Below are 27,545 nucleotides of genomic sequence, written 5' to 3' on the forward strand. Positions count from 1 at the left end.
TAGAGAGTAGAACATGAGGGAGCTATTTTGGATCACGGATTATTTGTTCTGGCTGCATTGGACATCCCTTTAGTGGAGGTTTAGAGCCCTGTAGAAGGAGAAGTTTGGATAGGAGCTGGAACTGAGAGGGATTAATGGAGCAAACCCTCCCTTCCTCCTCCCTGAATCCCTCCTGCTGTTCCTCAGGACCTCTTATTTTCATTGGGTTCACGTCAACTTTTGGCTTGGGAGCTTCCTCGGGCATACCCCGACCCATCCAGTGGTCCTGGTGCTGTGTAATTGCCCCCTCCCCACTCAGGACAAGTGTGGAGTCCCAGGGAAGGCGATGTGAACTCAGCCACACAGCATCTGCCCCAAAGAACAGTATTCATGTCAGGGGCTGCATGCTGGGAGTGTGCCCCCTGAGCTGGGATACCATCACGAAATGAAGAGCAGCCAGTTCTCATCCAAGATCACTTTTATTTCCCTTGTTACGTTAACCTCAGTGTGTTTTATCTCCAGTATCCACGCTGACAGGGAACTGACACCGACTGCAGAACTGGGGCAGCACCATGGGCTGCACTGCGTGCTGCTGCCAGCTGTGCCGGGGCCCCAATGTAGAGCGGACCGGCGAGCACATCTGGACCAGTGAGTGCATACAGCCCAGTGAGCACATCCTGCTCCAGCATCTTACTGTGGGGCTTGTCTAGGGCCAAGGGGAATGTGCAGTCTGATCCCCATCCTCCAGCTGGCCATGACCTCTTCCCGCAACTGTCTGGAGCCGTCCTCTTTCCCACAGTGGACCAGAAGCACTGGGCACAGTGCTACTCTCAGGTCCCATGCACGCTGCTCTTCCCGCTTCTCCAACTCCCCATGCCATAACCTGTTCCTATTAAGAAAAAAAAACAAAACAAAACCAACCTGATCCTGACACTGTCAGGGCCACCTGCAGCCCACAGACCTGCTGCATGAGTGAAAACCTTAGTCCAGCTATAAAGGTCCTCACGTAACCAACGTGGTTGGAAGCTCGCAGCCCCTACATCCCCATGGCACCGGGACCGGACGCTGCTAAGCCACCTCTCTCCCCCCTCACTCAGAAATTAGGTTGTAAGGGTGAGCTCTGGCTCTCTGCCTATGGTCTTTGTTGCGTTGCGTACAGCCCCCTCCCACCCCTCCCAAAGTTCAGTGCTCTAAATTGCTAAGAACGTTGGTCCCCCGCGCGCACCGAGGCTGCTGGATGGCTTTCAGCATTTGTAGGCACTGCTGCCGATTGTGGTCTCAAGAAAAGGATATACTGTTCTGCTATAAATTCAACAATACAATCCTTAGTTCTGAAGATATAGTTTCCATATAGTTTATAAACATTATAAGACATACATATGGATAATTGAGGAGAGGGGAGGGCCTGTGCATTTGTCGGGTTTGTTTTTCAGATGTGTGAACGCGGTTACAAAAAACGCACCTCCTCGCAGGTACCTCATTTCTTTAGGTTCATTTGTGTGTGTGTGTGTGTGTGTTTGTTTTTTTGTTGTTTGTTTTTTAATTATTCCACCTCTAATCAGTCTTTCCTTTGGTAGTTGGCTACTCCAAGCCCAGCAGGCAAGCCTTGTTCTGCTGTAGTGCCTGAGATATTCAGGGTTTTGAGATTGTCTTCTAAGAGATTTCCAGCCAACGTTGGCCTGTGGGGTTGGAGCCAAAAGGGCTAAAACATGGGAGAACCAAGGTCCTTATTACAATGAGTAGAAGTGTCCTCGCACTCACTTTCAGAGAAACAGTGTAGGCTTAATTGGTGATTGTTTTTACAGCAATTATGTTCCTTTCGGTCGTCGGCAGGGTCGCTCAACGGGATCGCTCAACGGGAATTCGCAATTTTCCATTTTGTCCGGCCGTCGTCGCCGGTGGTCCCCACGATCCAGTTGAGTAAGGTTGGCTTTGCCTCATGGTGCAGGGCTCGGCTGTTGGCCACAGCGTGTGCTAACACCTTTCCATCCGCCCGCCTGCCGCAGTCCGCGCCCGCAGACTTCTCCACGTACAAAAAAAGAAGAAGAAAAGAAACTCTGGTCCTTTGTAGACGGGTGGCAGTGCAGATCCGCTCCGCCGCGGCCAAGCTCAGCGCATGATGGCCGCCAAGACCATCACAAAGACCAGGCGTGATGCCCTGAGTCCTGCACAGCCTCCCGCCGCCTGCTGCACCCCGCTGGGGGCACGGATGGGCGTCCGCCGGGTGCACTTCCCCTTGCGTTTTGGGGGCCCGGTGGGCATGATGCCGAAGCTGAATTTGTGCTGATAGTCAGGCACGTAGTCAGGAACCTCGTGCCCGCTTTTGCGCGGCCCCAGCGATCCCGGTTTAAGGGTTCGGTTGCGGTTTTTGTGGCTGGTGCAGTTCTTGGCGGGACGGCGAGGTCCCGGCCGGGCCGCGGGATGGCTGCTGTGCAAACCCTTCTCACCGCCCTTCTCCTTGGAGGAGTGGTGGGGATGGTGGGCTTTGGAGGCTCCTCTGTCCGCCGCTGAGAAAGTTTTGATCTGGTGGAGCGACTCCGAGCCCGAACAGTTCCTAAAATCTTCTGCCCTCAGCACTTTGAGGTCCTTGCCGTGCATCCGCTCGGGGGATTCGCAGATGACGTTGGAGCTGGAGCCCCGGAAGCGGTGCAGCCATTCCCAGAGGGAGCGGGCCTTGCAGTCGCAGCTCCAGGGGTTCCCGTTCAGCCTGAGGAACTCGAGGGCTCCCAGGTGGGCCAGGCAGTCCCCCTGCAGCTCCGAGAGGCTGTTGTTGAACAGAAACAGGGTGGTCAGACGCCGGAGGTCGTGGAACGCCCGCCTGTGAATCCACTGCAGCTGATTCTGATGGATGAGGAGCCTGTCCAGGTTGATTAACCCCCGGAACGTGTTCTGGTGGAGGCTCCACAGCTTGTTTCCATGGAGAAAAAGATGGCTGAGGTTCACCAAGTCGACAAAAATATCGTCCTGGAGGAACTCAATGTGGTTGTCTTGCAAGTAAAGGTATTGTAGGTTGTGGAGGCCACCAAAAATCCCGCTGGGAAGGGAGCTCAGCCCGCACTTGTACAGGTACAAGGCGTGGAGTTTCACCAGCCCTTGGAAAGTGTTGGCCGCCAAAGCCCTCAGGTAGCGGTTGTCCCCCAGGTCCAGCTCTTCCAGGTTGACGAACCCCTCGAAGGTGTTGGGGTCGATGAAGGTGATGTTGTTGGAGTAGATCCAGAGGGTGACCATGGAGGGGCTGAAGTGGCCCCGCAGCAGTAGGGTGATTTGGTTGTTCTGCAGGAAGATCCGCTCGCTGTCCTCGGGAATGCCCTCAGGGATGGTGACGAAGTTGTGGGCCTGGCAGCTGACGGTCATGGGTGAAGGGTAGCAGACACAGTCGGTGGGGCAGCCAGCAGCCCCAGGCACCTTCAGCCCCAGCAGCACCAGCAGCAGCTCCGCGAGGGTCCCTGTTTGGAGAGAGGGGAGAGTGGTGTCAAGCCAGCCATGGTGACACGCAGCCCATGTGAATTATCTGCCTGCAACAGTTTGAACATGATCTAAGGGGTGCTGCCCGCCTCCTCGTGCTGAGTTCGCCTCCTGGTGAATCACTCCAAACCACATCTGTGCCATGCAACCACACAACACACCCCAGCACAGCCCAAAGGTTGGGGCAATACAAGGTAGGTGTACAGACTGGGAGAAGAACCCATTGAGAGCAATAAGGAGAAGGATCTGGGGGTTCTGGTGGATGAGAAGCTTGACATGGCCCAGCAGTGTGTGTGTGCTAGGTCAACTGCCTCCTGGGTGCATCAACAGGATGGCAGCAGGGCAGGGAGGGGATTGGCCCACTCTGCTCTGCCTTCATGAGGCCCAGTTTGGAGTAATGTGTTTAGGTCTGCAGCCCCCAGCACAAGAATGATGTGGAACTGTTGTAGCAGGTCCAGAGGAGGGTCACAAGGCTGCAGCTCCTCACCTACAGGGATGCCTTGGAGGTGCCCAAGGCCACGCTGGATGGAGCCCTGGGCAACCTGATCTGCTGAGGGCAACCAACCCACAGCAGGGGTTGGAACTGGATGGGCTTTAAGGTCCCTTCTAACCCAACCATACTACAGTTCTGTGAATCCTGGAGGAGCCAGCTGCTTTCCACACAGTTCTACGCCCATGCCCTGTTAGCACCAGCACCTTGCAAACGACTGATTTACAGAAACACGCCTTCAGCACTTGGTGGGACAGACTGAGCTGAACACCCAGTCTGGAAGTGGGTGCTCAGACGTATTTTAAATGGATGTCCTATGGCAATCCTACAGCGTGCCCGTGGCCAGGGCTTTCTGGCTGCGGAGCAGGGAAGCGAGCAGGCAGCAATCATCCCTCCTCGGCTCAGTGCCCAGCTCCAGCCTCGCCGCCCAGCTCCCGTCGCTCTCCCACTCCTCGCACCATGCCTGCTTTCAGGCGATTCCTTCTGCGTGGAGTGGCTTTTCAGACTCATTGCACCAGGCTGTCATTTCTCATTCAGATTTCCTCCCGGATCTGCTTTCCCTCTTACACACAAAATTTGCTCATGTCTAATGAATTCTGCCTCTGGACTTCGCGGGAGAAAGGAGTAAAATGAGAGCAGTGTACAGCTGCCAGTGCCATCCTACCCCAGAGTCCTCGCGCCGCGATTTGCTTGTAATAATCTGAAAAACAAGAGTGGAAGTGGAGTTCACCTCTAATTACTCCATGTCGTTACCACAAGACAGGCTGTGGTGCTGGACCCCTTGGGCTTTTACAGTCCTTCTTTTCAAGCGCCTACAGCTGAATATGAGTGGGAGGCAAAAAAAAAAAAAAAGAAAAGAAGAACCCTCACTGGTTTCTTATTAACGTTGTTTGAAATATAACTCTGTGGATCGCGTCGCCTTCTGCCAAGGATGGAGATCTATTACTGGGGAGCTAATAGCAGGTGACCTGTCCATCTGGACACACTCTTTCAAGGCAAAGTTGTCATGTTTTTAGATAAACTGGTTACTGAGGCTCTCATAAATTAGCGGGGGAGAGGCAGTCGCCTCTGACCGTACTGCTGTATTTTTTCCAAAAAATAGCAGTGGTGTTGGGCCAATTCCCTGCTGAGATGGGGAGAGAAATGGGGATGGAAATACAGACAGGGATTTGGGTTTCCTACAGGCTCTACCCTGCAGAAGTGAAGGCTGCGGGGAGGGATGGCTCATTCCTGTGCTGCTGCCAGCAAAGGGAATGTAGTCAGGAGCACTTCATTTGCAACAACTCCTATCGCTGTGTAGGAAAGGCAATGTCCTCCAAGTCACCACCGTGCACTTGCCATGGGTAGGCTGACCCTGGGCTGCTCTGTGCTTCCAGCCAAGCACCTCTGGGATGTGGCTTTAGGAGCACCACTGCCTCAGGGATATCCTGATTACAGTTGCAGATAGGTGCAGAAGTGCTTTCTGCTCTTCTTGCTCCTTTTTAGCCCACAGATGTGCTTTGCCGAGGTGGGACAGCTCCATGTTCCCCACTCCACCCGAGTGACACTGAGCCACAAAGAGTGGTATAGCTCTTCTATTTATTAGTAAAATCCTGCCAAGCACAAGCACGGTGACAATCTCCCACATGCGGAGTCTGTTATTGCAAATACCAAATCACAAGGGTCTGAATCAATAAACCATCTCCCAGCTATGAGCAGCAGGTTGGAAGATTACATATTGCTTCCCAATGCCGGTTTTATGCGCTGTTCCGTGACACGATAGTTGCCAGGCTAACAGGATTACTGGTGGGAGGAGGAGCCGGGCAGGGCTCGCGTAGCATCCCGAATTTCACATCTAGGAGGTGATGGCAGGCGGCTGCTAGTGATGCTCAGCCATGGATGGGGTGCACAGGGAGCATGGAGCTGCACTTTCGGAAGGGAGGATGGAGCTTCATGGTCTCCCACGGCTATGGAGGTGAGGAGCAGGGGGAGCTGAGCCCATCTCTTTAATTAGAGCTCTGAGTTAGCGGCTGAAGTGCCTATGGAAGAGGAGCTGATGAGTGTTATGGTTGTTCTCTTCCTGAAGGGATGACGGCAAGGAGGAAGGCCAGGGATTTCTTCCTACCTACACACTGCGATTTGGGGACAAAGAGAACGTGGAAATGAAAAGGAAGGATTCTCAGAAGAAGCAATAACGTGGTGGGCAGGACTTGGAGAGAGGAATCCCCCTCAGCAGAGGCACTCAGGGCATGTAGTCCCAGCAGGGATGAGTCCAGGACAGTGGGGTTTGGTTACCATTTCAATATGGGGATGAGACCCCTTGAATCAAAGAACCAAGCAGCCCTGATGCTGCTGGACCAGAGATGCGACGGCTAAGGCAGCTGGGGCCACCTAGATCCCTGCAGCTGCCATCAGTGGGACCATCCCTCCTGGGATGAGCCCCCCCAGTGTCCGATCCTGGCCAACACATCAAGCTTGCTCCTCCCAGTGCAAACCTTTTGCCTGCATCTTGTAAAGACTGTGCAGCAGATGGACAGTCACAGGCGTGCATGGCGGTGCTCACTGGGGAGGGAGAGCTTCAAAAACTCAAAATCCAACCAAATGCTGCCAGCAAAGTGAGCAGAACCAAAGTGCTGCTGACACAGATCAAACCAGCACGGGCGTGTTTGTCTCCCACCACCATGCTGTGTCACCTGGCTCCGCTGTCCTTCTGCAGCCTCCTGCTCCTGGCTGAGGTTTTAGTGATGGGAATGAATTTACCGGGCTGTCCAAATCATTTCCCATGCAGCATCTCTCTAATTGGGCATTAATTAGGCATTAGTTAATGAATGCTTGAAATAATTTATCTTTGGATGTGTCCAGTTTGCAGTCTTACTTTTAACAGCATTATACTCGTTATTAGATTAACATCGTTATAAATGTTCCCCATTACCTGCTTGTTTCCATTGTCTTAGCCTTATTACTGAGAGCGAAAATCACTCCTCCTGAATGCATTATTGATGAGTAAGGACTTTCTATATGCAGCGCGGGATTAATTGTTATACAGCGTAATGCATTTAGCGTGAAGCCTTCATTTGTGCAAGAGCCGAAACGGCCAGAAGAATGCAGACACCCGGAGACAGCGAGTTCATCCAGATACAGCAGTGCTGTGGTGCAGGAGCAGAGATGCAGGTGCCCGGCGTTTCAGCATTTTAACACTTGGCTGCAGGAGCAGTGCCACTTCTTTCCATCAGAACTCACCAGCTCGGAGCTGTAACGAGAGCTAGGACAGGCCCTGGTGGGTCACCTCCAGCCCTGCTGCGTTTTTCAGCCCCACTTTTCACCTCTCTGCTATGTGGGTCACGGCTGCTGCTCCCCGAGCAGGATCTGCTCTCTGGGATGGAGCTCTCTCAAATCTCTCCTAAACCGCCATCTGCTTGGGGAGCCCGATCTTAGCTCATGACTCCACGCAACTTGTCCGACTGCTCGCCCCGTCCATTACCAGTTCTGCTCAGGCTGTTAGATTTATAAGCTCTTTAGAGCAAAGCCCTCATCTTCTGGTTGCTGATTTATGAGTCTTTACTGCCATAAAACACTATGTATAGCTACTACATAATATAAATAATAATACTTAACCAGAGCAAGCTACAAGTGGGGACAAAGCATCTGCCTTCTGTTCACACACTGTTATCAAAAAGGCAGAAGCTCACTCATCACTCACTGCTCTGAAGCCAGACTCGCACCTGGTGCAGCACCACCTGTAGAAAGAGAAACCCTCCTGCCCCATTTCACCCACATCTTTCAAAGGTGCTTTCTAAGTCGTCATTGGATCACAATGATGCAACTGGGACCAGAGGGGACCTGGGCCTGGGGAGGATTCTCACTGGATAACCCAACCATCACACTTGCTTCACACTTCTTACTCTCTGCCATCCTCCACCCAACCTTTCTCTGTGAATCAGGCCCGAACAACCTTCTTGGTATTGCATCCAACCGCGATAAAATTCCCTTCTTACTCCTGCTTCAGGAATGAACTTCTCACCATGACAAATGGCTTTTGGGGGAAAAGGGAGCCTCAGAGTTCACAGTCCTATGCGCCAGCTGAAGGACAATGAAAGGCAATGCCTGAGCACAGACCACCATGAAGTGTGAGCTGAGAGTGCAATTCAGACCTGGGACAGTTCGACACAGCAGTGTCAGACTTGGGGTTGGGAGCTGCCTATTTTTTTCCTATTTTATTTTTTCCCCTCTTGCAATAAACAAACCATCCCTGACTGTGATGAAGACCAAATTCCCACGGTGAGCAGCAGCTTTGCTTCCAGCCTCTGTGCAAAGCACTCCATTGGCATCCTCGTTGCCTTTGCTCCCTCCAGCATCGGCACGGGGTGGAAATGCCTTTCAGCATTTCAGCCACCACCCATCCACTTCCCTCATTTCTTTTTTTATTTATTTTTGCAAACGGTGTCATAAATAACTGACAGATCCCAGCTGTTTGGAGTTATGGATTCTGATGGAGTGACAGCTGCTCCCAATCCCCCAGCCATCACCCCAGCAGTTCTGGAACATTTCAGCAACATAAAAATCATTGGAGATAATTTCGGTTTTGCATAATTTGGTTAGGCAAGCTGTGATTTAATGGCAATTATGACCTCCGAGGCAGAAGCTGAGCTCGGAGGCTACCGGCGTCACACGACTTTAGCTGGGGTGCAGCACTGGGGATGTTCCAGTGAGAAGGCACTGCAAGGAGAAATCCTTCCCCCAGCAGCTGGGAGCCCCGTCCCTCTGCCAGCGAGTGTTCCCAGGTGGAGATGCACACAAGGGAATATTGATAGGGAAGGCCTCAGAAAGGGGCTGCTGCCAAAAGATGTGCTGGGAGTTCTCTTTTAAAGAAAAGCCAGGATAAGGCTTTAGTCTGGGGATGCTGCTGCCCCTAAAAACCTTCTGCATCAGTGCCTGTTAATGGCATAGACCTCTGTGAGCCTCTCCAACCCATCTCTGAATCACTGGATCACTAAGGCTGGAAAAGACTTCCACGGCCAACAAGTCCAACTCCAACCCATCCCTGCCATGCCCACTCCATCCCTCAGTACCACATCTTCTCTTACAGCAGCAGTGACCTTAGTCTGGAGTTGGTGATGTCCAGTTAGCACTGCCTGCACTGCTGCTGCCCACCAGCCTGGAGCTCGCTATGAGTCAAAGCTCAGCACAGAGCTGTGGTCAACAGAACCCCAAAATGAAGTCCTTTAGGGCACTGCAGGTTTATTTCACATTTGCTGACCCAATATCTGGAGCTATTCCCCTTCCACCACCAAAGTCAAGGCCAAGGTCACCTGGAAGTTTCTGGATCATGATCATTTACTCCTACTGTAGCTTGAAACCAGACCATAAATTTCATAGTGTAATAATGTAAAAATCAATAACTCTGTTTGAAACAATAGCTTTGTCTTCCATTTCAGCTGGGGCTGATCCCTCCCCGTGGACCACGTCCCCGCGAATCATGCAGACAGAGGGAGGGATGCGGGTGGCGGGGCGGCTGCTGGCCCGCCAGGTGTGCGGCCCCTGGGCTCTGCAGATTCAATTAGTCCATTTAGCCATTTCTTCCTCTCTCACAGTTAAACTCGAGGATGATTTAAAAGGCAAAAGCAAAACAACGAAAACCAACGGGTTGCCAAGAAGAGAGCCTTTTATGCTTCGTCTCTTTGACATCCTGTCCGACACAGTGTCCCTTAGGCTTTCCATGCCCGCAGAAAGCCAGGACCAGCCAGATATGCTCTGTTCCCTCTGCCTATCCTCCACAGGCACAGAGCTGAGCCAAAGCTCTCGGCGAGGGGCGGCTCAAGCTCAAAAATCACAACGTCCGCTCATTTCCAGCTCTGGCTTTCTGGGCGAGGGAGGTCTGGCTTCGTTTTCTTCCTTATTTTCCGTTGTTTGCTGTAGCACCGACTCGAAATATACATCGAGAGGCAGGATTGTCTTTCACGTGTTGGTGGATGTGTGATCCTCAAAAACAAATTAGCACCGATTCACTTCTATATAGAGTACAGCCATCAGGGAATCGCTCCTGAATTCACAGTGAAGGAAAGCAATAATGCTTCCAGCACGCTAATCCTCTCCGAGAGCAGCCCCTGAACTCTCTCCCGGTGCTGGAGGCACCGCTGGAAATTGCAATTGTACTGAAAAATAATAAATAAATACAAAAACTGGCAGGGTTTCCGCTGGTCCAGAGGATTTGTACCCTAATGTGGAAGTCCCTGTTTAATTAGCACTCCTCTCCATGGCTGCATCTCCTCCCCGCTCTGCTCAAGCTGAAGAAAAGAAGCCAACGGTGAGAGCGGCTGTGGGATTGGAAAGTCGGATATAGAAACTTGTTTAATTTAAGTGCTCATTTCAGGACTGATCTATGCAGAAGCAGAGGGAATGTAGAGCATGTTTCCATGTGTAATCTGCTCTACTTAACCCCACTTTGCCATATTCCTCCTGCTGCAGCAATGCCCTCTAAGAACAGGGCTCAGGGCTGCGGTCCCGTGCCTCTCCCACATACAAAGGTCCCACTGTGTCACTTCGACTGTCCTGAGGCTGATGCACAGTAGGGAAGCAGCATCCTTAGGGTGATAGAGTCATCAGGTCTTGCTGTGTTGATAAAAGAAGTTGATGTTTTTGCTCCTCCCATCTAGGACAGCATGGCCAAGGGGATCGCAGCATTGTTGAACTGGAAGGGACCTTTGAAAGTCACCTAGTGCGACTCCACTGCAATGAACAGGGGCATCTACAGCTAGAGATGCACCCAGTCCATCAAACAGGATGGATTTTCAGTAGGATGGCATGGCCAAGGGGTTTCACTCAGTCAACCAAGTGTGGTTACTGTGGGATTTTTGGTGTGCCTGCATGGCCGAGGGGATGCACCCAGACCATCAAGCATGATTACTGCAAGATTTTCAGCAGGACAGCATGACCAGGTTGTTTCATCCAGTCAACCATGCATGGTTATTGGGAGACTTTTGGCTTGCCAGCATGCTGAGGGCTTTGCAAGCTCAACCCATGGCTACGCCAGCAGTCAAGTACTAGGAAGTGAATTGGCAGAGGACGGGAGCTCCTTAGGTCCTTGAGAAGGGACTCCTAATTACAATTGCCCCCAAGGAGAGAAAAATAGAGGATGACTTAAGCTTAGTGGATTGTCTGAGGCTCTCAGGGGATCATCAGATGCTTCTACTCCCTTTTTGTCCCGAGGTGACAAGTTTTCCTTCCCATTCACAGAAATGCAAAATAGCTCATTCACAGGCGTAATAAGGACGGCATCCTTTCTAAGAGAGTGACTACCAAGATCTCGGGCGGCTCTTGACAGCGAAACAACCGCAGATGAAATGACAAAAACCACCCAAGATTAGCGCAAGCCAGATCAGTATCAGATGCTGAACAAGCTAATGCGCAGAGAAAGCAGATTCACCCGCTCCTTCCCCTTGCCAGCAGCTGGCTCGGACCTGCAAAGGGTTTCTTTAGGACTGCAAACGCAGCCAGAAGAGAGCAAACCCGGGAGGAGAGCCGGGAGGAAAGCGACAGCTGCCCCAGCTCTGGGTGCTCGCTCTGCTGCCTGCTCCCCGTGCACAGCAGCGAAGCTCTGGAGCAGATATCCATAGCTGGACAGCAGCACGAAGCCAGCAGCCCTTCTGTGGGGTGCCAATGCAGCTTGGAGGGAGAGTACTGCCCCAATAAAGGCACGATCCCACCGACGTCCCGACCTCAGCCACGTCCTGTGCCACCGAGCTCCGCGAGCCAATTACGCACCGTGCCGCAGACTCTGCCTTTCATCCCTTTCTGTCTTTCTGCGTTTTTCCCACTTACTGCATGTCCTTGTGTTTTGTGGAGAGGAGGGCAAATTGGAGCCGGCGCTGCGCCTTCTTCCCCTTTCAGCAGCACATCATTCCACCGGCAGCAGGGGGGAAAGAGGCTGGCGGGCGGGCATCAAAGCACTCTGCTCTGTCACATTTTCTTCCCATAAAAATAAAGTGATGGCGTCATTCAGAGCTGGACAGCTTCAGGTCGCTCTCCCCCAGCCCCAATGGGGGCACAGAGAGATTTTCCCGGGCCTCCAGTCCCCACTTGGGGCGGGTGTGTGACACCGAGCTGTCCCCATGGGATGAGAGAGCTCTATGAGGCCTCTCCTGCTTCGCGCTCAACTTTTTGCCAGCAGAAAGCTCGTGAAAAGCTCGGTGATAAAAGCAAAGGAGTGTAAATGGCCTCACTGCGCTCCTACCCGCTGCCAGGGCTGGATCCTGCCCTTGTCCTTCCCTCAAAGTCACCCCTGAATGTGAACGGGAACCAATGGCTCCAGGGATTTCACACCGACTTAGGACCACACTGTGGAAAACCTAAGGTGATGTTTTAGCTTCCCCCACGCCTGGAAGCATCCATCAATGCCTGATGGGACCCCGCTGTGGCTGAGGGGCCACGCACACCCCGCATGTGATTCCATTCCCCTCCCTTCGAGCTAATCAGAGCCTGTTCCTCTGTAAGCCATTATAAATCCCGTTACGATCCCTTCCTTGCTAGGTAATAACGGTTACTGTGAGATGTATGGAGACTCGGGATTGGCACAAAGCCATCCACGGCGGAGCGTCCCTGTGAGCAATAGGGCATCAGAGCCCCCACAATCCATTTCCCCCAAGAGGAGGGGGTTGTATTAGAGAAGTAATGAAAGAAATCGTAGCAGCATCCGAAGAATGAAGCGGTGGGGAGGGGTGAACATGTGCGCTGGCACACGTGCACCGCTGCGCCGGTGATACCAGAATCGCTCCAGGAACAGCTGTTCCTGAAGCAGGCAGCTATAACTCGCAGCAGCAGTGCTGGTGGGGAGAAATATCACTGGCTGTGGGCATGGGGATGTGTCCACGTGGTGGGAACGTGCGCCCGGGGAAGCAGACGGGGTGGATGGGGATGCTGGGGTGCTAAGTCAGCAGAAGAAGAGGATGTGGGGATATGGAGTGGCTTTATAAGGGACACGACCACTCACAGTGGTTGGAAGGGTTTGAAAGCAACCCTGTTCTCCTTGCGATGAGCAAACATCCCTTCCTCGCCTCCCAGCTTGCCAGCATCATGCCAGGACACCGCAGAGTGGTCTGGGGAGACTCAGCCTTTGGGAAATCAGTGCTGCTCACTGCTGCTCCGCTGCTCTTTTCCTAAACACACAGCCCTGCCCCAGAGGGCACCTTGGGGATGGCTCTGGGGCTGCAGCCGCGTCACTGCTGTGGTTGTGTCTGGGATGACAATGCCAAACCAGCAGCAGCCCCATCCCAGCGGTCCCCAGCACTGCAGGGAGGGAGGCATGCAGCAAGCGGCACGCCAGCACCTATGGAATGACAGGGACACTTTGCCCTCAGCCTCCTCCCTCGTGTTGCTTAAATGTACGTTTTGCAGAAGTTAAAACAAACCGCGAGCAGCAGAAATAGTCTCACGCTTCTTGAAAAAGAGAAGATGTTGGCACAAGGATAAAGGAAGGCGATGAGATGCTCATTAAAACTGAGGGGCTCTCGTTCCCCATCCAAGTGGCCACGTCTCCTCCCGAGGCTCCCAGAGGCTTTGAAACGTGTTGTCAGGCTCTTCCTTTCATCCCACCCCATTCCAGCTAAATTCAGGGCCCAGTCATTTCTGCTGTAAATGGGGAAGAGGGAGCAACGCCATTCTGACTTTTCATTCCCCATCTGATTGCTGCTGATACAATTTATTCCTGTGACAGCATCTGCTGCTTTCATGGCTTTTTTTTTTTGTTGTTTTGTTGTTTGTTCTGAAGCACAACTCGTCTTTGTTTGTCCCATTTATGGGCCTGTCATCATTTGAGGTGCAACATAAAAGGTGTTTACCCCCCCCCCCCCCCAGCTTGGAAGGCAGTGGAGGGAGCATGGGAGTTCCCCAGCCCAGCCCTGCTGGGACATCCCTATGTGCCACAGCCCCAGGATTTCAGAGCAGTCCCATAAATTAAATAATTTCCATGTGCACAGAGCCCTTGCTTCACAGCTCCACAGTGGCTGGGTGGAACGGGGCAGCACCTTTGTGCCACCACCCCAAGCTCTCCCCACCTGGCCTTTCTCCATACATTTCTCATTAGCCAAACCCTCCTTTCGTTGGGAAAAAAATCCCCTTTCCTTGCTACTGCTCCACTCCCTTTTCCAGGTATTGGTTGGGCTGAATCCACACTCATGTCTGCTGTCCCTATGAGCACACTGGGGTCTCTTCACCCCATCCTTACAACTGCACCATAGCCCTGGGGAGAGGTTGGCATTCCCAGCCCAGAGCTTGGATGAGCATCCCTCTGTCTGGTATCACATCCCCCTGCCTGGTATCAGGGAGCACTGTCCCTCCCTCCCTCTCTCCCTCTCTCCCTGCTTTGATTCCCCAGTGATATTTTTCACTCCAGTAAGTGCTGAGCTCCCATTCGCCTCATCCTGGTGCAGTTACAAAGAAATTGCTGCAAAATTTCCTCATGCTGTCACTCTCCCAGTGAGGGCACAAAGCAGCCACATCCCCCCTGTGCCATGCAGGTGTCTGAGCCCCTCCCCCCTCGCCCTCATTGCTCCTTTCCTTCCATCCCCTCCCTTTCCAGCACTCATCCCCCAGCTCCCAGGGAAGCGATGAGGGCTGGAGAGGCTGCAGCCTCGTATTGGAATAACCTTTCAGGTTTCATTTAGCACCTTTCTCTCACTCTCTTCCCACAGAACCTTCTCGTTGTGAGCCCTTCACTAATTGCAACTTTTAGCTCACTGCCACCTCCTGCATCCTGGAGGCTGGGAAGATCCTCTGCTCCCTATCACTGTGTCCCCATCAAAATCAAATGGCAGACAACAAGGGGTTGCACCAGCTGAAACAACACCAAATCCCTCCTCACCCCAATGCTTGCCCCAAGAGCTTTGGGGGTAGGAACTGTGAATTCCCAATGGCTGGGAGGATGAGATCCTCTGCTCCCCATCACCGCATCCCCATGAAAATCAATGAGTGCTGGCACCAACTGTAACAACACCAAATCCCTCCTCGTCCTCCGCAAGCTTCGGGCTGGAAACACTGAATTCCTGCTTTAGAGAAAGAGCAGACACTGATGGGAACAAAACCCCCAGGCAGTGTCCAGGCATCGTCTGGACACCCTGGTACAAATCAGTGCATTGCGAGCTGGGGAGAAGGAGAAATCCCAGTAGCTATCCGAGTGCACTGCCTGCCTGATCCTTATTGAATTAAGGCGCTCGGGTTCACCATCTAAGCCTCACACTGCACACACCACAGCCAGGAGGGAAGAGGATTGCAGCCCCATAATTCAATCAAGGGCGCAGCTGATGTCGCGGGCGGCGAGAGGAGCTGTTGCTAGCAGTGGTGAGCCCCTGGCTGCCTGTGCCATTGGGTAGGGATGGAGACGTCTTCATGGGGTTGGGAATGGGTGTCCCAAAGCCCTCACAAATGATTATGTGTCTCTGTTATGGCATTAGGATGCAACCGGAGTTGTGTGTGGGTTTGGGGTGGAAAAGGGCTGAAAAAGGAAGGCAAGGAGAAGGAGGAGAAAGAATCATAGAATCATGGAATCATTCAGGTTGGAAAACACCTCTGAGATCACCATGTCCAACCACAACCCATCCTCACCATGCTCACTGACCACGGCCCTCATCTCCATGGCTCCAGAACACCTCCAGGGATAGAGACCCCTCCATTCCCTGGGCAGCTGTGCCACTACATCACCACTCTTTGGATCAGGAATTGTTCCCCATATCCAATCTGAGCCTCCTCTTGTGCAACTTAAGGCCATTATTACCTCTCATCCTACCTCCACCTTGATACAAACTCCTTTAAGAGGAAAGGGGAAGGGGAAGGGGATAGGGGAAGGGGAAGGGGAAAGGGAAGGGGAAAAGGAGAAGAGGGGAAGGGGAAGAAGGGAAAGGGAAGGGGAAGGAAGGAGAAGTTCTGCACTGCTGGAGAGGGAGCAGGAGTCCCACTATCTCCCAGACCCTTGTGCTTCGGGGCTAAGACAAAACAGGCCAAGAAGCTTCAGTCTGAGAAGAATCCAAGGTGTTTTTATGTAAGCCCGAGAAGTGTGAGAAGCAAGGAAGAAGGAGCTGAAGTGCCACTTCCCAACTGACACTATGAACTGGCAAGCGTGACTAAAACTTGGGGAGGGTTTGCATAATGGGGAGGCACTTTTCTACTCTGTCAAGGTGCTCAGGTACCATGGTGATGCACACAACAAAAACTTTGACAGACACTCAGAGAGATAAGTGCGGAGGTACACAATCAATCAAGAAAGAAGAGAAGAGAAATAGGAAGGCGGTTGCTTTACGTGAAAGCATCTACAAGGTCAACAATTAAACGTGTGTGAGATCTGTGCTTAGGAAGGGAAGACAGCTCGGGATAGGGCCTGAGCTGGGGATCCAGCAGTGGTTGGAGGCAACGGAGCTGTGTTGGCTTCTTCTTCCTGGCAGTAAATGTAACAGTGCTGAAAAGTAAAAGGAAAGGCTGCAAAGCAATAGAGTTGCTCAGTGCCTTGTATGTGTGGAGCTGGGCTCCCTGCTCTTGTGGAATTTCAGCATCCGGGAGCTTCGGTCCTTCCCATGGTCCCAGCCCTGAAAGTGCCTAAGTCCCACTGTGGGTTTCTGAGCAAGAAAGAGCTGCTGATTCCTTGAGAAATGAGGAGGCAAAATCCAATTGTGTGCTGTAGTGCATCTGCGGCTGCCATTAACCTGTCTGTGTACTTCTGTGGCTGTCCATTTCTCTCTGCTGACAGCCGGGACTGCCCGGAGCATGCTCTGCCCAGGCCATAAAGGGATTTGTTTCTCCATGCTGCAGTGGCACAGCACAGAGACAACAAACTGTGCCACAGATACTTCCTTGATGCAATGCTTCCAACGCGACACCAAGCTCATCATCCACCCTACGAGCTGCAGAGGCATGACATGGCTTAGTGCCTCGATAAGCATGAACAAAACCCAAACTCACAGCTGGAAAAAATCATACAGGAGGTTCATGTGGGTATTGTAGACGCAGGGGACTGAAGGATAGTTTGGATTGCTGGCATGCAGCTCGTGGTGATGTGACCACTGGTATTGAGGTGTTGGAGATGAAGCACCCAGAGCATCCCTGAGAGCTGGAAGCATCCTAGGGATGCTCCCAAAGGATCAAAGAGAGATGGTGCAGCAGTGCAGGGGAGGAAGGGAGAGGAATAAATGGGGAGAAGGGGGGAGACACGCAGCCAGTCGCGTCGTCTCCCTGCATTCCAGCTTCATTTGCAGATTTATTAAATCGAGAGCCAATTTCGACATCATTTCTTTCAAGCAGCTCCACCTCGCAGGTGTGTGGAATTTATTTGAGATAAAGAAAACCATTACAGAGAGACAGCAATCTTCAAAGACCACCTCGGAGACCTGAGAGAAATAAAAACACTAGCCCGTGCAAATGTGCAATTAAGTTTCAAAATACTTGTGCTCCATGAAAAGCACCGTCCCTGCAGAGAACAGGCCTTTAAGGCAATTTTCCCAAACCCTATTCAGCATTCACTCAAAAATGCCTTTTAAAAACAACATGTGATTATTCCCTCTCTGCCTCACTCCTCCTCCCACTTCGCTCGCTCTCGTCCAGGTAGGATGGGAGCCCTGCGAAGTGGTCACTCTCCATTCAGAGTCGATGGACCGTGGTTTAGGGTAATGCCAGACAAGGACAAGGCTCATTTTAAGGCTCATTTTGGGGCTGGGTGGCTCTGATCAGGAATTATCTCCACCCAGGCTGGAGTTGGTACCCCCCATTCATGGGTCACCCTCTGCTCAGTGGTTAATGAGCGATGCGTAATTAACCCGTGGAACACACTGCCACGAGGAATCAGCGAGGCCAGGAGCTTAGCAGGATTCGGGGCAGGATTATATGTTTAAATGGATAATGAGAACATCTGCCACTACATGAGCAGGGATCAGGCAGAATTAAGACACAGCCCCACCAAGCTGGGTGCTGCTCTGCTGAGTGACGGCATTGGGTGCAGAGGCACCCAGGGAACTAATTCAGGGGGGAACCTGAATGGGACAAGGGGATGAATGTGTCCTTTGCAGAAAGGATTTTGGGGATTTCCACGCAGAGAATGGACCCACTCTTTTATTTTCTGGCATTGTGTAATGCAATATGGAATTGCATCCACCTGATTTTGACTAGGATGCTGAATCTACTCCCCTTGGCTCTTACACTCATGGCAGGCCAACACAGCATGCTCCCCCAACAAGTCGTGTTCACCCTCTGGACACCTCAGACACTCTCCAATCAACCCCATGCCACTGTTGCTCTGCTCCATACCACATGCAGCAGACTGAGCTGCCTTCAAGAGAGCGCTGAAGCCCTCACAAACAAGCCAGCAACGGCAGAACAAACTCGGGGCCAATCACAGAATTATTAAATCCCTGTCTGCAATCCCCTCTGGATTCCAACTGCTGCTCTTTTGCATCATAAATCTGTTGCTCCATCATTAGCACTAACTACTGTTTGTGCAGTGCCTGGTACGCTTGATGCATCGGGGTGCAGGAGCAACCATGGCATCTGGGATGCCCGAGGGACATCCACAGCCCTGAGTCCAGCAGAATGGGGCACTGTATGTGCTGTGCCACCAAGGAGGGCAGCACCCCTAACTGGAGAGGCTGCTGGAGCCCGGGGGATGCTCGGTCCTCCTTGGGATGCTCAATCATCCCAAGGATTTTCAGCCCTCTTTGAGGTACTCAACCATCCCAAGGATGCTCCCATTGTTGCTGTGCAGCATTTTGGAGGTGATGCCACATTCATAGGATGACTCAAAGCATTTCAGGTGCCCACTCCCCAGGGCTGTCTCTGCCTCCCGGGACACGGCGGCCGCAGCGCAGCGTGCTCAGCCTGCCGAGCGTGGCAGGACTGCGGGGCCGGGGTTAATCTCGTTGTCACACCTTCCCTCCTCTTGCTAACTCGGCTCGCTTTGACCCGCTGTGAAATCGTGGCCAACAGCACTGAATATTTTAAGAGCAGCAATGCAGTCATGGCCGCGCGTCGGAGCAGCAAAGCAGGCCGGGAGCTGGGCTGGGCCCCCGCCTCCCCCCTCCACTGCCAACCCATTAGCACAGTTCAGGGAAACCTAAAAAATTCAAAAGACACTGAAATATGCAGCATTTTTGCTCTCCCTGGAAAATGATGCGCTCCGCTTCCCAGCTGCTCCAGAGCAGGCGGTTGTAAATAAACATCTTTATGGCATGCATGGTGCTGCTGGCGGGACTCTGGGTAAAGATTTACACCCCATTCCCTATCCTGGGCAGGATCCTGGGGACAGCCCTGTGCCCAGCCCTGTATCCACCGGTTCCTCTTCCCACCAGCACGGTGCTGGTGGCACTAAGGGACTTTGCCCACTGATGTTCGTAGTTCTGATGCTGTCCGTGGTGCTGATGGTTGCTCTGTCCCCGCATGGACATCCCCTGCGTCCCCTCTCCATCTCCATCCTCCTCTTGCTGCACACCTGCGTACCCTAAGCACTTTCTGTATCTGGGGCACCACAGAGCAGCAGCAGCAAGGAATTAAAAATAATAGTAATAATATTAATCATAATAAAAGGAGAAAAAATTGCATAAACCTCCAGGAAGAGCTGGAGTCAGTCCTGACCCAAGAAGGGGAGATCACAGGTGGTATCCAGGGCTGAAGGAGGAAGAGGAGACCACATTGCACAGTTGGGACCCTGTGCCAAGAGTGAGTGGGCACATGGACACCAGCTCCATGGAGGAGTGACACTGGGACGCTTTTGCATTCCGGTCTTAAGAGGGCAGATTAATCGCCGTGTGCTGGATCTGTCACACACGGGGATATATATTCTTCCTGGAATTTACAAGTAGTTCTGTCTGAGAAATAAACAGCCACGGATAAAAATTACATTGTCACCGTGCAGGTGTGATGGATGTCGTGGACAAGCCCTCAGTGCAGAGAGCTGCTGGACCTGGGATGGACAGGAGATGCCAGTGGGGTTGGGGATCTTGGCGAGAAGCACATCATTGCCCCAAACTGCAGAATCAGTCGTGGGACCGGTCCCTGGTGCTAAGCAGCTGCCTACCCATCCTGGTCCCAAAGGCCAGGAAATGGTGTCAAAGCCATTCTGAAACAAAAATGCTGAACCGTGGGGAAAAGCAGCCCTGTTGATGGCTAGCCATGAGGAGCACCCAGTGACCAGCACTGGGAAGGGTGCACAGGGCAGAGCATCCCAAAAACTCTTGGATTTGGCAATAGAGAGCATTGCGGCTCTTTGTAAAATCCTATTTCTGGGCTCTTTCCAGCCCTCGCTCTCCTGTCCATCACACAGAGCCCACAGGATGCAAGTGTGGGGAGGATAAATGAGATTTGCTTCGGGCCCCTTTCTGGTTTGGTTTCTCCTTCATCTTTATCTGCTGCCTTGCTTTGGTGAGTCTTGTTGGTATCACTGAGCAAATCTCCAGCCCTGGCCACTGCTGCTCCTTGTGTAGGGATGGATGTTTTCTCCTTTATAGCTTAAATCTAAAGTTATCCTGAAAGTGGGAGCAAAGCCAGCAGAACACAGCATCCTGAGATGCAAGAAAGGAGATCCAAAATGGGATGGGGACAGCAGGATCCCCGTGTACCCAAGAGCTGTTGCTTCTGTGCCCGGGAGCTAGTAATGAGCACAGAGCAGCTGGCAAGCCTCTGCCGAGCCCATCCTCAGGATTTATCCACATTGCTCTGCCTTATCAGCCATGCTTTTCACAAGCACTTAAATTCAGGAGGAAAAGGAAAAAGTGAAATCAGATAGAAATGCAGGTCTGTTTGCTGTTTTCTCCAATGAAATGGTTCTGGGTAAACAGCAGACGCCTTTGATGAAATCCCAGCAGGCTTAAACAATAAAGCTGGTTACAAACTCAATCTGGCGCAGATATCAGATCTGAAATTGTTTCAAAAAACATGTCAACATTTTCTAATGCTGCTGCAAAACTTCTTTGGCACCTTGCCACCAGCCCGTACCTGTGACGTTAGGAACTGTGGCACCACTCCGGCCCTGGCCCTTGCCCCATCTGCAGAGCTCTAAGGGGTGATCAGATGCTGAGTGTCACCTTGGAGACCCAGCGTGGTCCCCAGGAGGCTCCTGAGTTGTTTTCCACCTGTGGCCACTCTGAAATCCAATCATCAGCCCTAAGTAATGCATCTTGGGGTTTCTCACCACTCCCATCCCCGTGACAACCAGAATGAGCATGGCAAGGTAATTCCAACCCCATGCCAGCCAGGACAAGAATGACAAAGTGATCTCCTTGTTGATCTCAAAGCCCACTCGGCTTTTCTTTCCCCTGTGCCCCTCCTGGAGCAGCGCTTCCCCTCCTCAAATATATTAAAGGATGGGGAGGAGCACAGTGGGGACTCCCAGCCCTGCACACCTACTGGTGCCATGTCCCCATTGGTGGCCCCCAATGTCCACAAAGCCACCAGAGCCCAACTGCTGTTAGCATTTAGCTCTGACCCACTTTTAGGCAGGAGCTGAGATGCACTACACCACGTGGCCATACATCTGGAACAAAAAAAAATGTGTTTTTTAGGGGCTGAGTGGGACACATCTGAGATGGAACGGGATAGGACGGGATGGGATGGGATGGGATGAAATGAGATGCAAGGGGATGCAATGGGATGGGTTGAGAAAAGGAGGAGGAAGCAAGTCTGGTCACCCCATATGCAACACTGCACTTTGGCACCCTTTGGCACCATGCAGGAAGCCAGTGTGGGTGAGCCCAGAGTCCCACGAGCTCCATGTCCTCGTATCCAAGAAGATTTCAGCAGCAACCCCAGCCCCCTCCTGCATCCAAAGAAGACCCTAAACATCAGTGGAGCAGCAGAGCCTTCATCAGTCCTGGGAGCCCTAGAGAATGAACCAGGGAGGAAAAGCAGAGCAGGAGTAGGATGAGCTGGGGTGGGGGGCACACAGGGGCTGAGCCCTGCCTCTGCACTGCATGGGAGGAGGACACGGAGGCCTGGTCCGTGTACGGAGGTTGCTTTGGCCATCGATCCCTGCTGCACTCAGGCTCATTAGGGCCGGGGAGCTGCTGCGAGCGGCTGGCAGAGGAGACAGACGAGGAGGGGGGGGGGGGGGAAGCATTCCGCGCGGCTCCCTGGATCGTATTAAATATTTACTTTGTTTTGTTTTGGTTTTTTTTTTTCCCCCAGCTCTATTGATCAGAGGAGGGAGGGAGGGTGCAGTCGGATGCTGTGAGAAGAGCAGAGGCAACGGCTGAGATGAGGTGGGGACCCCACGGGGCTGCACCCATTACACCCCACGGGTCCCATTCCCCCATCCCTATCCCACCTCCTCAATTTGAGGCCACCGCCAGCACCGGAGAGGGGCTGCTCCCACCCCTAGCACACCCCATCCCCATCCCAAGAGATGCAGTGGGGAACAATGCTCACCCCGATGGCATCACCCTATGGGGTGACCCTCTGGGTCCGAGCCCCCTGCCCCAGCAGTCGCCCGACCATCGTGTTTCTATTTTGAGAGGAGCTCTGCTGGAAAAGGAACAAAAGCTGAGGGGAAGCTATAAATAGCTGCCTCCTTCACACCAGCTCCGTGCCTCCTCCACCCCGCGCCCGCTGCAGCCTCGGGGCCACGGCTCTGGGATGGCACTGGGGGGGGGGGCCCGTGACCCCCAACCCCCACATGTTGTCCCCATGCAAATATCCACCGACACAAAGAAAGAAAAAAACCCCAAGGGAAGACGTGCTGCTGAAACAGATCCACTCATATGGAGCTTTACCCAAGTTGCCCCATCCCTACCCATAGGGCAGAACCCCTCTGCCCCACCGCTCCTGTTCCCTAGATGCAGTGGATGGGAGCAGGAGAAGCGCAGCCAGTTTGGGCAGACCTACTTTCAAGGCTTTAATCCTTTTTGCTTAAAGGATCTTTTTTTTTCTCCCTCCCCTTTCTTTCTTTCTTTTCTTTTTTTCCTTTTTTTTTTTCCCTTTTTCCCTTTTTTTCCCGCTCAGCAAAGATGCGGTCTGATCAGAGGAAGAGACGCAGGGAGCTGACAAGCTGCAGAGCACGGAGAAAAAGGAGAGAGAAATACATATTTATTACCCTCAATTATTAAAAAATAGATAGCAGCAGATCTTAGGCCCTGGCAGAGGCACTGCGGAGTCATTTGTGTGAGGACTATTTTTTTTTGTTATAATCCCATTGAAATTATAATAGGGTGCTCTTGTTAGCTAAACCACTCTGCAGACCCCCACAGAGGGGCTGAGGCTGCGCTGCGTTCGGTCCAGCTCTATGCACCCAGCACTGTGGGCTGCCCTATATCTGCAAGACAGGTGGCTCTGGGGTCTCTTTGGGGTTACACTGGGGTCAGGGAGGGCTCTGCCCCCATTGCCTCCGCAGCCCCAAGCAGTGCCGAGCACTCTTTCATGGGTGAGAGCTCATCTGGGCCAGGGAAGAGCCCAAAAAGCATAGAGTGATGCAAAAGCACCCCTCGGCTGGCGCTGGTTGCAGGGATGCAGCGTGCACGAGCAGAGCCTCCGGACGAACGCAGCTGGAGAGATCCGCGGCTCCCAAGCGCGGCACGGGGCTGGCGGAGACGCGCTGGCACCTCCCCTCCGTTTGCAGGGCTGCCTCCGTACGGAGCTCTGCCAGCTCACAGCCGAACCCACTGCTGCCTCTCCTCCTCCTCGAGAAACAGCAGCTGCGGGACCGGGAACCGGGATCCAGGTGCCCACGGGTACCCCTCAGCACTGGGACCTGGGTGCACGCGGAGCATCTTCTATGCCCACATCATGACACCGAGGGGATGCCACCGACCGGAGCCCACTGAGGGGCTAAGATCCATCGTCATCCATCCCAGCATGAACAGCTGTGGGTACTCGGAGCCATAGGGTCGTGGCCCTACAAACCCAACGGGAGCATCGCAAAGCGTCGCTTGCCAAAGCGCTCACCCTGCCAGCAGGGAGGCGAGCAGCAGCCAGGCAGCGTGCTATTAAAGGGAAAAGGAGCTTTCTGCACCAAATGGAGCATTTTCGGCTTAATAGCCCCACAATCCTAATCTGCTCAAAGAAGATTCCCCATTCTATCTTCCTTGTCCTGCATCTGCCACCGGACCAGCACGTGCTGAGCCCTCAGTGGGATGGGAAGGCTCCGGAAGGGAAAGAACGGCCGCTGGGGAGGTGATGCCGGGCGCGGGCGTTCCTCCGTCAGCACCTCCATCATTTGTCATCAGTAAAAATAATATTCCTAAAAGTGGCCCCCTCTGATTGCAGGCGCGGGGCTGCGGGTTTCCATGGAGATGCCGTGAGCGGGGATGGTACGGGGGATAGGGGACGGATTTGAGAGATCGGACCCGGCGGTGACATCCGGAGCGGGGATGGCACCAATCACACTTCTGGCACAGGGACAACTCATCCCCTGTCCCCACCCTTGGGCCACCCAAAGAAGGACTACCCACAGCCACTCCAGCCGTGCGGGAGGGGATGATGAAGCTCGGTGCCCCCACCACCCCCCACTTGTTGCGCTGATCCTAAATTAGAGCTCAGCCCCCACCGGCGGGGGCCGGGCCGGGGGACTCATTGGGGTGGCACCTGCCATGTCCCACCCTGAGGGCGTCAAGCGATCGTGACAATCAGTGGCAGCGCCTCGCCAGCCCGCTGCTGCCTGCTGCTCCTCCAAAGAGCTTTTAAAGACATAATCTGCAGTTAATAACCATCGTTGATACCGAGCGCCGCTAAGCCCCGGGATTGCACTTTGCAAACAAAGCTCTCTCGGTGTTGGCCGGTTGGTGGCAGCTCCTCGGGGCCGGGGGGCATCACCCATGGGTGCTGCGTGCACACTGCACACGGTGATGTGCCGACATTGCTTAATCTCACAGCATGGGTTTGCTTCGCAGTGGGGATGCTCTCCTGGAGGGCAACCAAATGCTCCCAGCCATCGTGTCCCCGTGGCCCTGTGCTCCCCTGGACAGTATTGTCCTCAAATTTTGTGCTGCCAGAACCCCTTAATAACATCCCAAGACTCTGCCCAGAGCCGGGGTCGCCACATCCCACCCTCATACCCCCCACAAAGCTCAGGGGGACCCCCAGCCCTGAGCACACTGCAGGCTCTGACCCACACCGCTGCTTCCAGGTGCCTCGGGGAGAGGTGGTGTGAAGTCACACCCCAAAAATACCCATTTTTACACCTCCTCGCCAGGTTCACCGCTGTTTCTAGGGCAGCGCTTCAAGGCCATCTGGAGCATCACCCACAGCCTCTGAAAGCTCAGAGCAACACAGGGACACAGTGGATGGGACCACCAGGACCCTGCTGGGCTCCATCACCGCAGGTGACCAACAGCAATGACCCCTCGGCCACCAGCTCAGTCGTCACCGTGAGCATCACGGCATCGCCCTCCTTCACCCCCCATCCCCACCGCAGGGACAGGCAGAGCCGCGTCCTGCCCGCTTCCCCCCAGCTCCACCGGGTGCAGAGAGCTTGTGGCTTCCTCCCTGCTCTTTATGAAATTAAACTTTGATGAGCAAAAAGGTTTTCTGGGCTCTCAGCTCTTCAGCGCAGCAACCGCAGCCCAGCCTGCACCGTGCCCGGCCCTGCAGGGCACAGCCTCCCTGTTCCCGGGCAGGGGGTGGGGGAGGTGGGCGTTTTTCTTGCTCCCCTCCTCACTGGAGTCCCATGGGGTGGGATGCACTACAGGATGACACCACGCAGACCTGTCCCAAGCTCCCTCCCACCCCTTTTCTCCCAGCTCTTGGGTTATTTTTCCTCTGACCCCACAGCCCTGTAGGGTGGGAGCCCCACAGTCATGCCAAGATACAGCCAGCCGTGACCTTGGTGGCATCCTTGACCTGGAAACTTCTTTCTCTTGCATCCTCAGTGTTGCACTCCTGGTGGTTGCCACCTCTGGCAGGATGCTGTCCCCGTTGCCAACCTCACTCAGGTTTGGCACACGGACCTTCTTCCCCCAGGGACACCTGGATGGCACGTACAACCCCAAACCATATTCTCCATCCCCAAGAGAAAGCCCAGCAGCAGGATGGGGCCAGCAAAGACAGCACCAACATCACCACCTGCACTGCTCAAACCAACCAAATCCTCCAACACACCGAAGCTCAGAGCAGCCCCACAGCGTCCCCGCATTCTCCAGTGGCTGCTGTTCCCTTGTCCCCACGGTGTCCCCTTTCTTGGGGTGGCTGCAGGGTCCGGGACCCCCACCCAGAGACCTCAGGCCGTGGTGAGGAGGGAAGGGAGAGGCTCCGGGCGGGACGGAGGCCCTCCCCTAACTGCCTGTTGAATTATTCAGGAACGGCATTAACTTATAAATGAGTGTGTTTGACTGATTTTGTGGTTGATGTACAGATAAATTCTAATGAAAGACAGCTACAAGATTTTAAATTATTAATTAGACTGCCACTTAACAAAGCCTATTTGGCACTCTATTTCCTTGCTTAACAAGACAAAAACTTTAAGGATAGGTTTTGTATGAGCCCAGAGGCTGTTCATTTGCATTTTGTTTTCCTAGCTCCAGAAACGAAAAGCCGTAGATCCTGACCTTAAGCAGGTTGCAACCCCGGGTGGGATGCAACCACCTCCAGCTCCACTTTCCCAGCCCGGCTTCTGCTTTGCCTCCACCCCTCGGTGCTGGGAAATGGGGTCGGGAAGTGATGGCTTCTCCAAGCGGGATGCACGGGGATTTTAGGATCTAGCCCAGCCCGCTTGGGTTAATATACCGAACAAAGCCGACGCGGGAGATGGAGAGAAGAGGCTCAGAGCGCGAGGCCCCGCAGCCGCAAGGTGACATTAACCCCGCGGGGAATGGCATCCCTGGGGTGGCAGCGGGGCTCGGTGCCCCGGTACAGGGCTGCGGGGAGCAGCGGGCACAGCGCCCGCATCCTCCAGCACCGCGCGTTCCCGTGCCGGAGCATCGCCGGAGATGGGCATGTGCTGGTCCGTGGGCTGGGCCGGTGCTCTGCCCCTTCTGAAGTGCGGGATGAGGGTCCGGAGGGGGGGGTCCCTCTGTATGGCAGTGCTGCCACTCCCCGCCCCCAGCACCTCCCCGGGCGCGGCGGTACGGGAGAAGCGGACCCCTCCCGCCACCCTCCCCCCCCCCCCCTCCCCCCGGAGGGTCGTCATCTCCCCGGTTGTGATGTCAAAAAGCATCCCTATGATGTCCCAGGCGGTTGCCATGGAAATATCGTGATGTCACAGCGGAGCGAATCTCTTTGGGTCGACGGGAGGGGAGTAGGGGGGGGAGGGGGGGAAGAACAAGAAGAACGCGCCCCAACTTCCCCTACCGAACCCCGAGCGGCCGCGCGGAGCTGAGATCAGAGTCCGCCTTCCATCAGGCACCGGGCACCGTCCTCTCGGGACCCGCCGTGAGCTCGCCGATCCTCTCCCCCCCCCACCCCGGTTCCGTTCCCCGGGGATCACTGGTGCCCGCACCCCGGCGGCGGTTCCGGTAGCGGTCGGTTGCGGGAAAAGCGCCCGGCGGCGCGGCCCCAACTTCGGCGGGAGGCAAACTTCGGAGCCGGTACCGGAGCCTCCGCTTTGCCCGTTGCTCCCGGTACCCGATGCCCTCCCGTTGCGGCGCTCACCTTGGCGGAGCATCGTGGTGCCGGTGCGGGGCGCGGTCTCCCGGCGCGGCTCTAACGGCGGAGAGCGGCGGCGGCGCTCAGAGCGGCGGCGGTG

At 53.9% G+C, this 27,545-nt stretch overlaps 1 protein-coding gene across 1 annotated transcript; it reads right to left on the reverse strand.

Annotated features, from left to right (window-relative positions):
• Positions 1-447: 447 nt before the first annotated feature.
• On the reverse strand, positions 448-27,488 carry RTN4RL1 (reticulon 4 receptor like 1). The gene is made up of 2 exons (XM_065731869.1): positions 27,452-27,488; positions 448-3,425 (listed from the first exon to the last, which is right to left on the reverse strand). Exons 1-2 carry the CDS (start codon positions 27,462-27,464, stop codon positions 2,089-2,091), a joined length of 1,350 nt encoding a protein of 449 aa, XP_065587941.1. The 5' UTR covers positions 27,465-27,488; the 3' UTR covers positions 448-2,088.
• Positions 27,489-27,545: the final 57 nt, after the last annotated feature.

The sequence above is a fragment of the Cyrtonyx montezumae genome, unplaced genomic scaffold, assembly GCF_038088225.1.
Source record: "Cyrtonyx montezumae isolate F1298 unplaced genomic scaffold, pur_monq_1.0 scaffold_15, whole genome shotgun sequence".
Taxonomy (NCBI): Eukaryota; Metazoa; Chordata; class Aves; order Galliformes; family Odontophoridae; genus Cyrtonyx; species Cyrtonyx montezumae.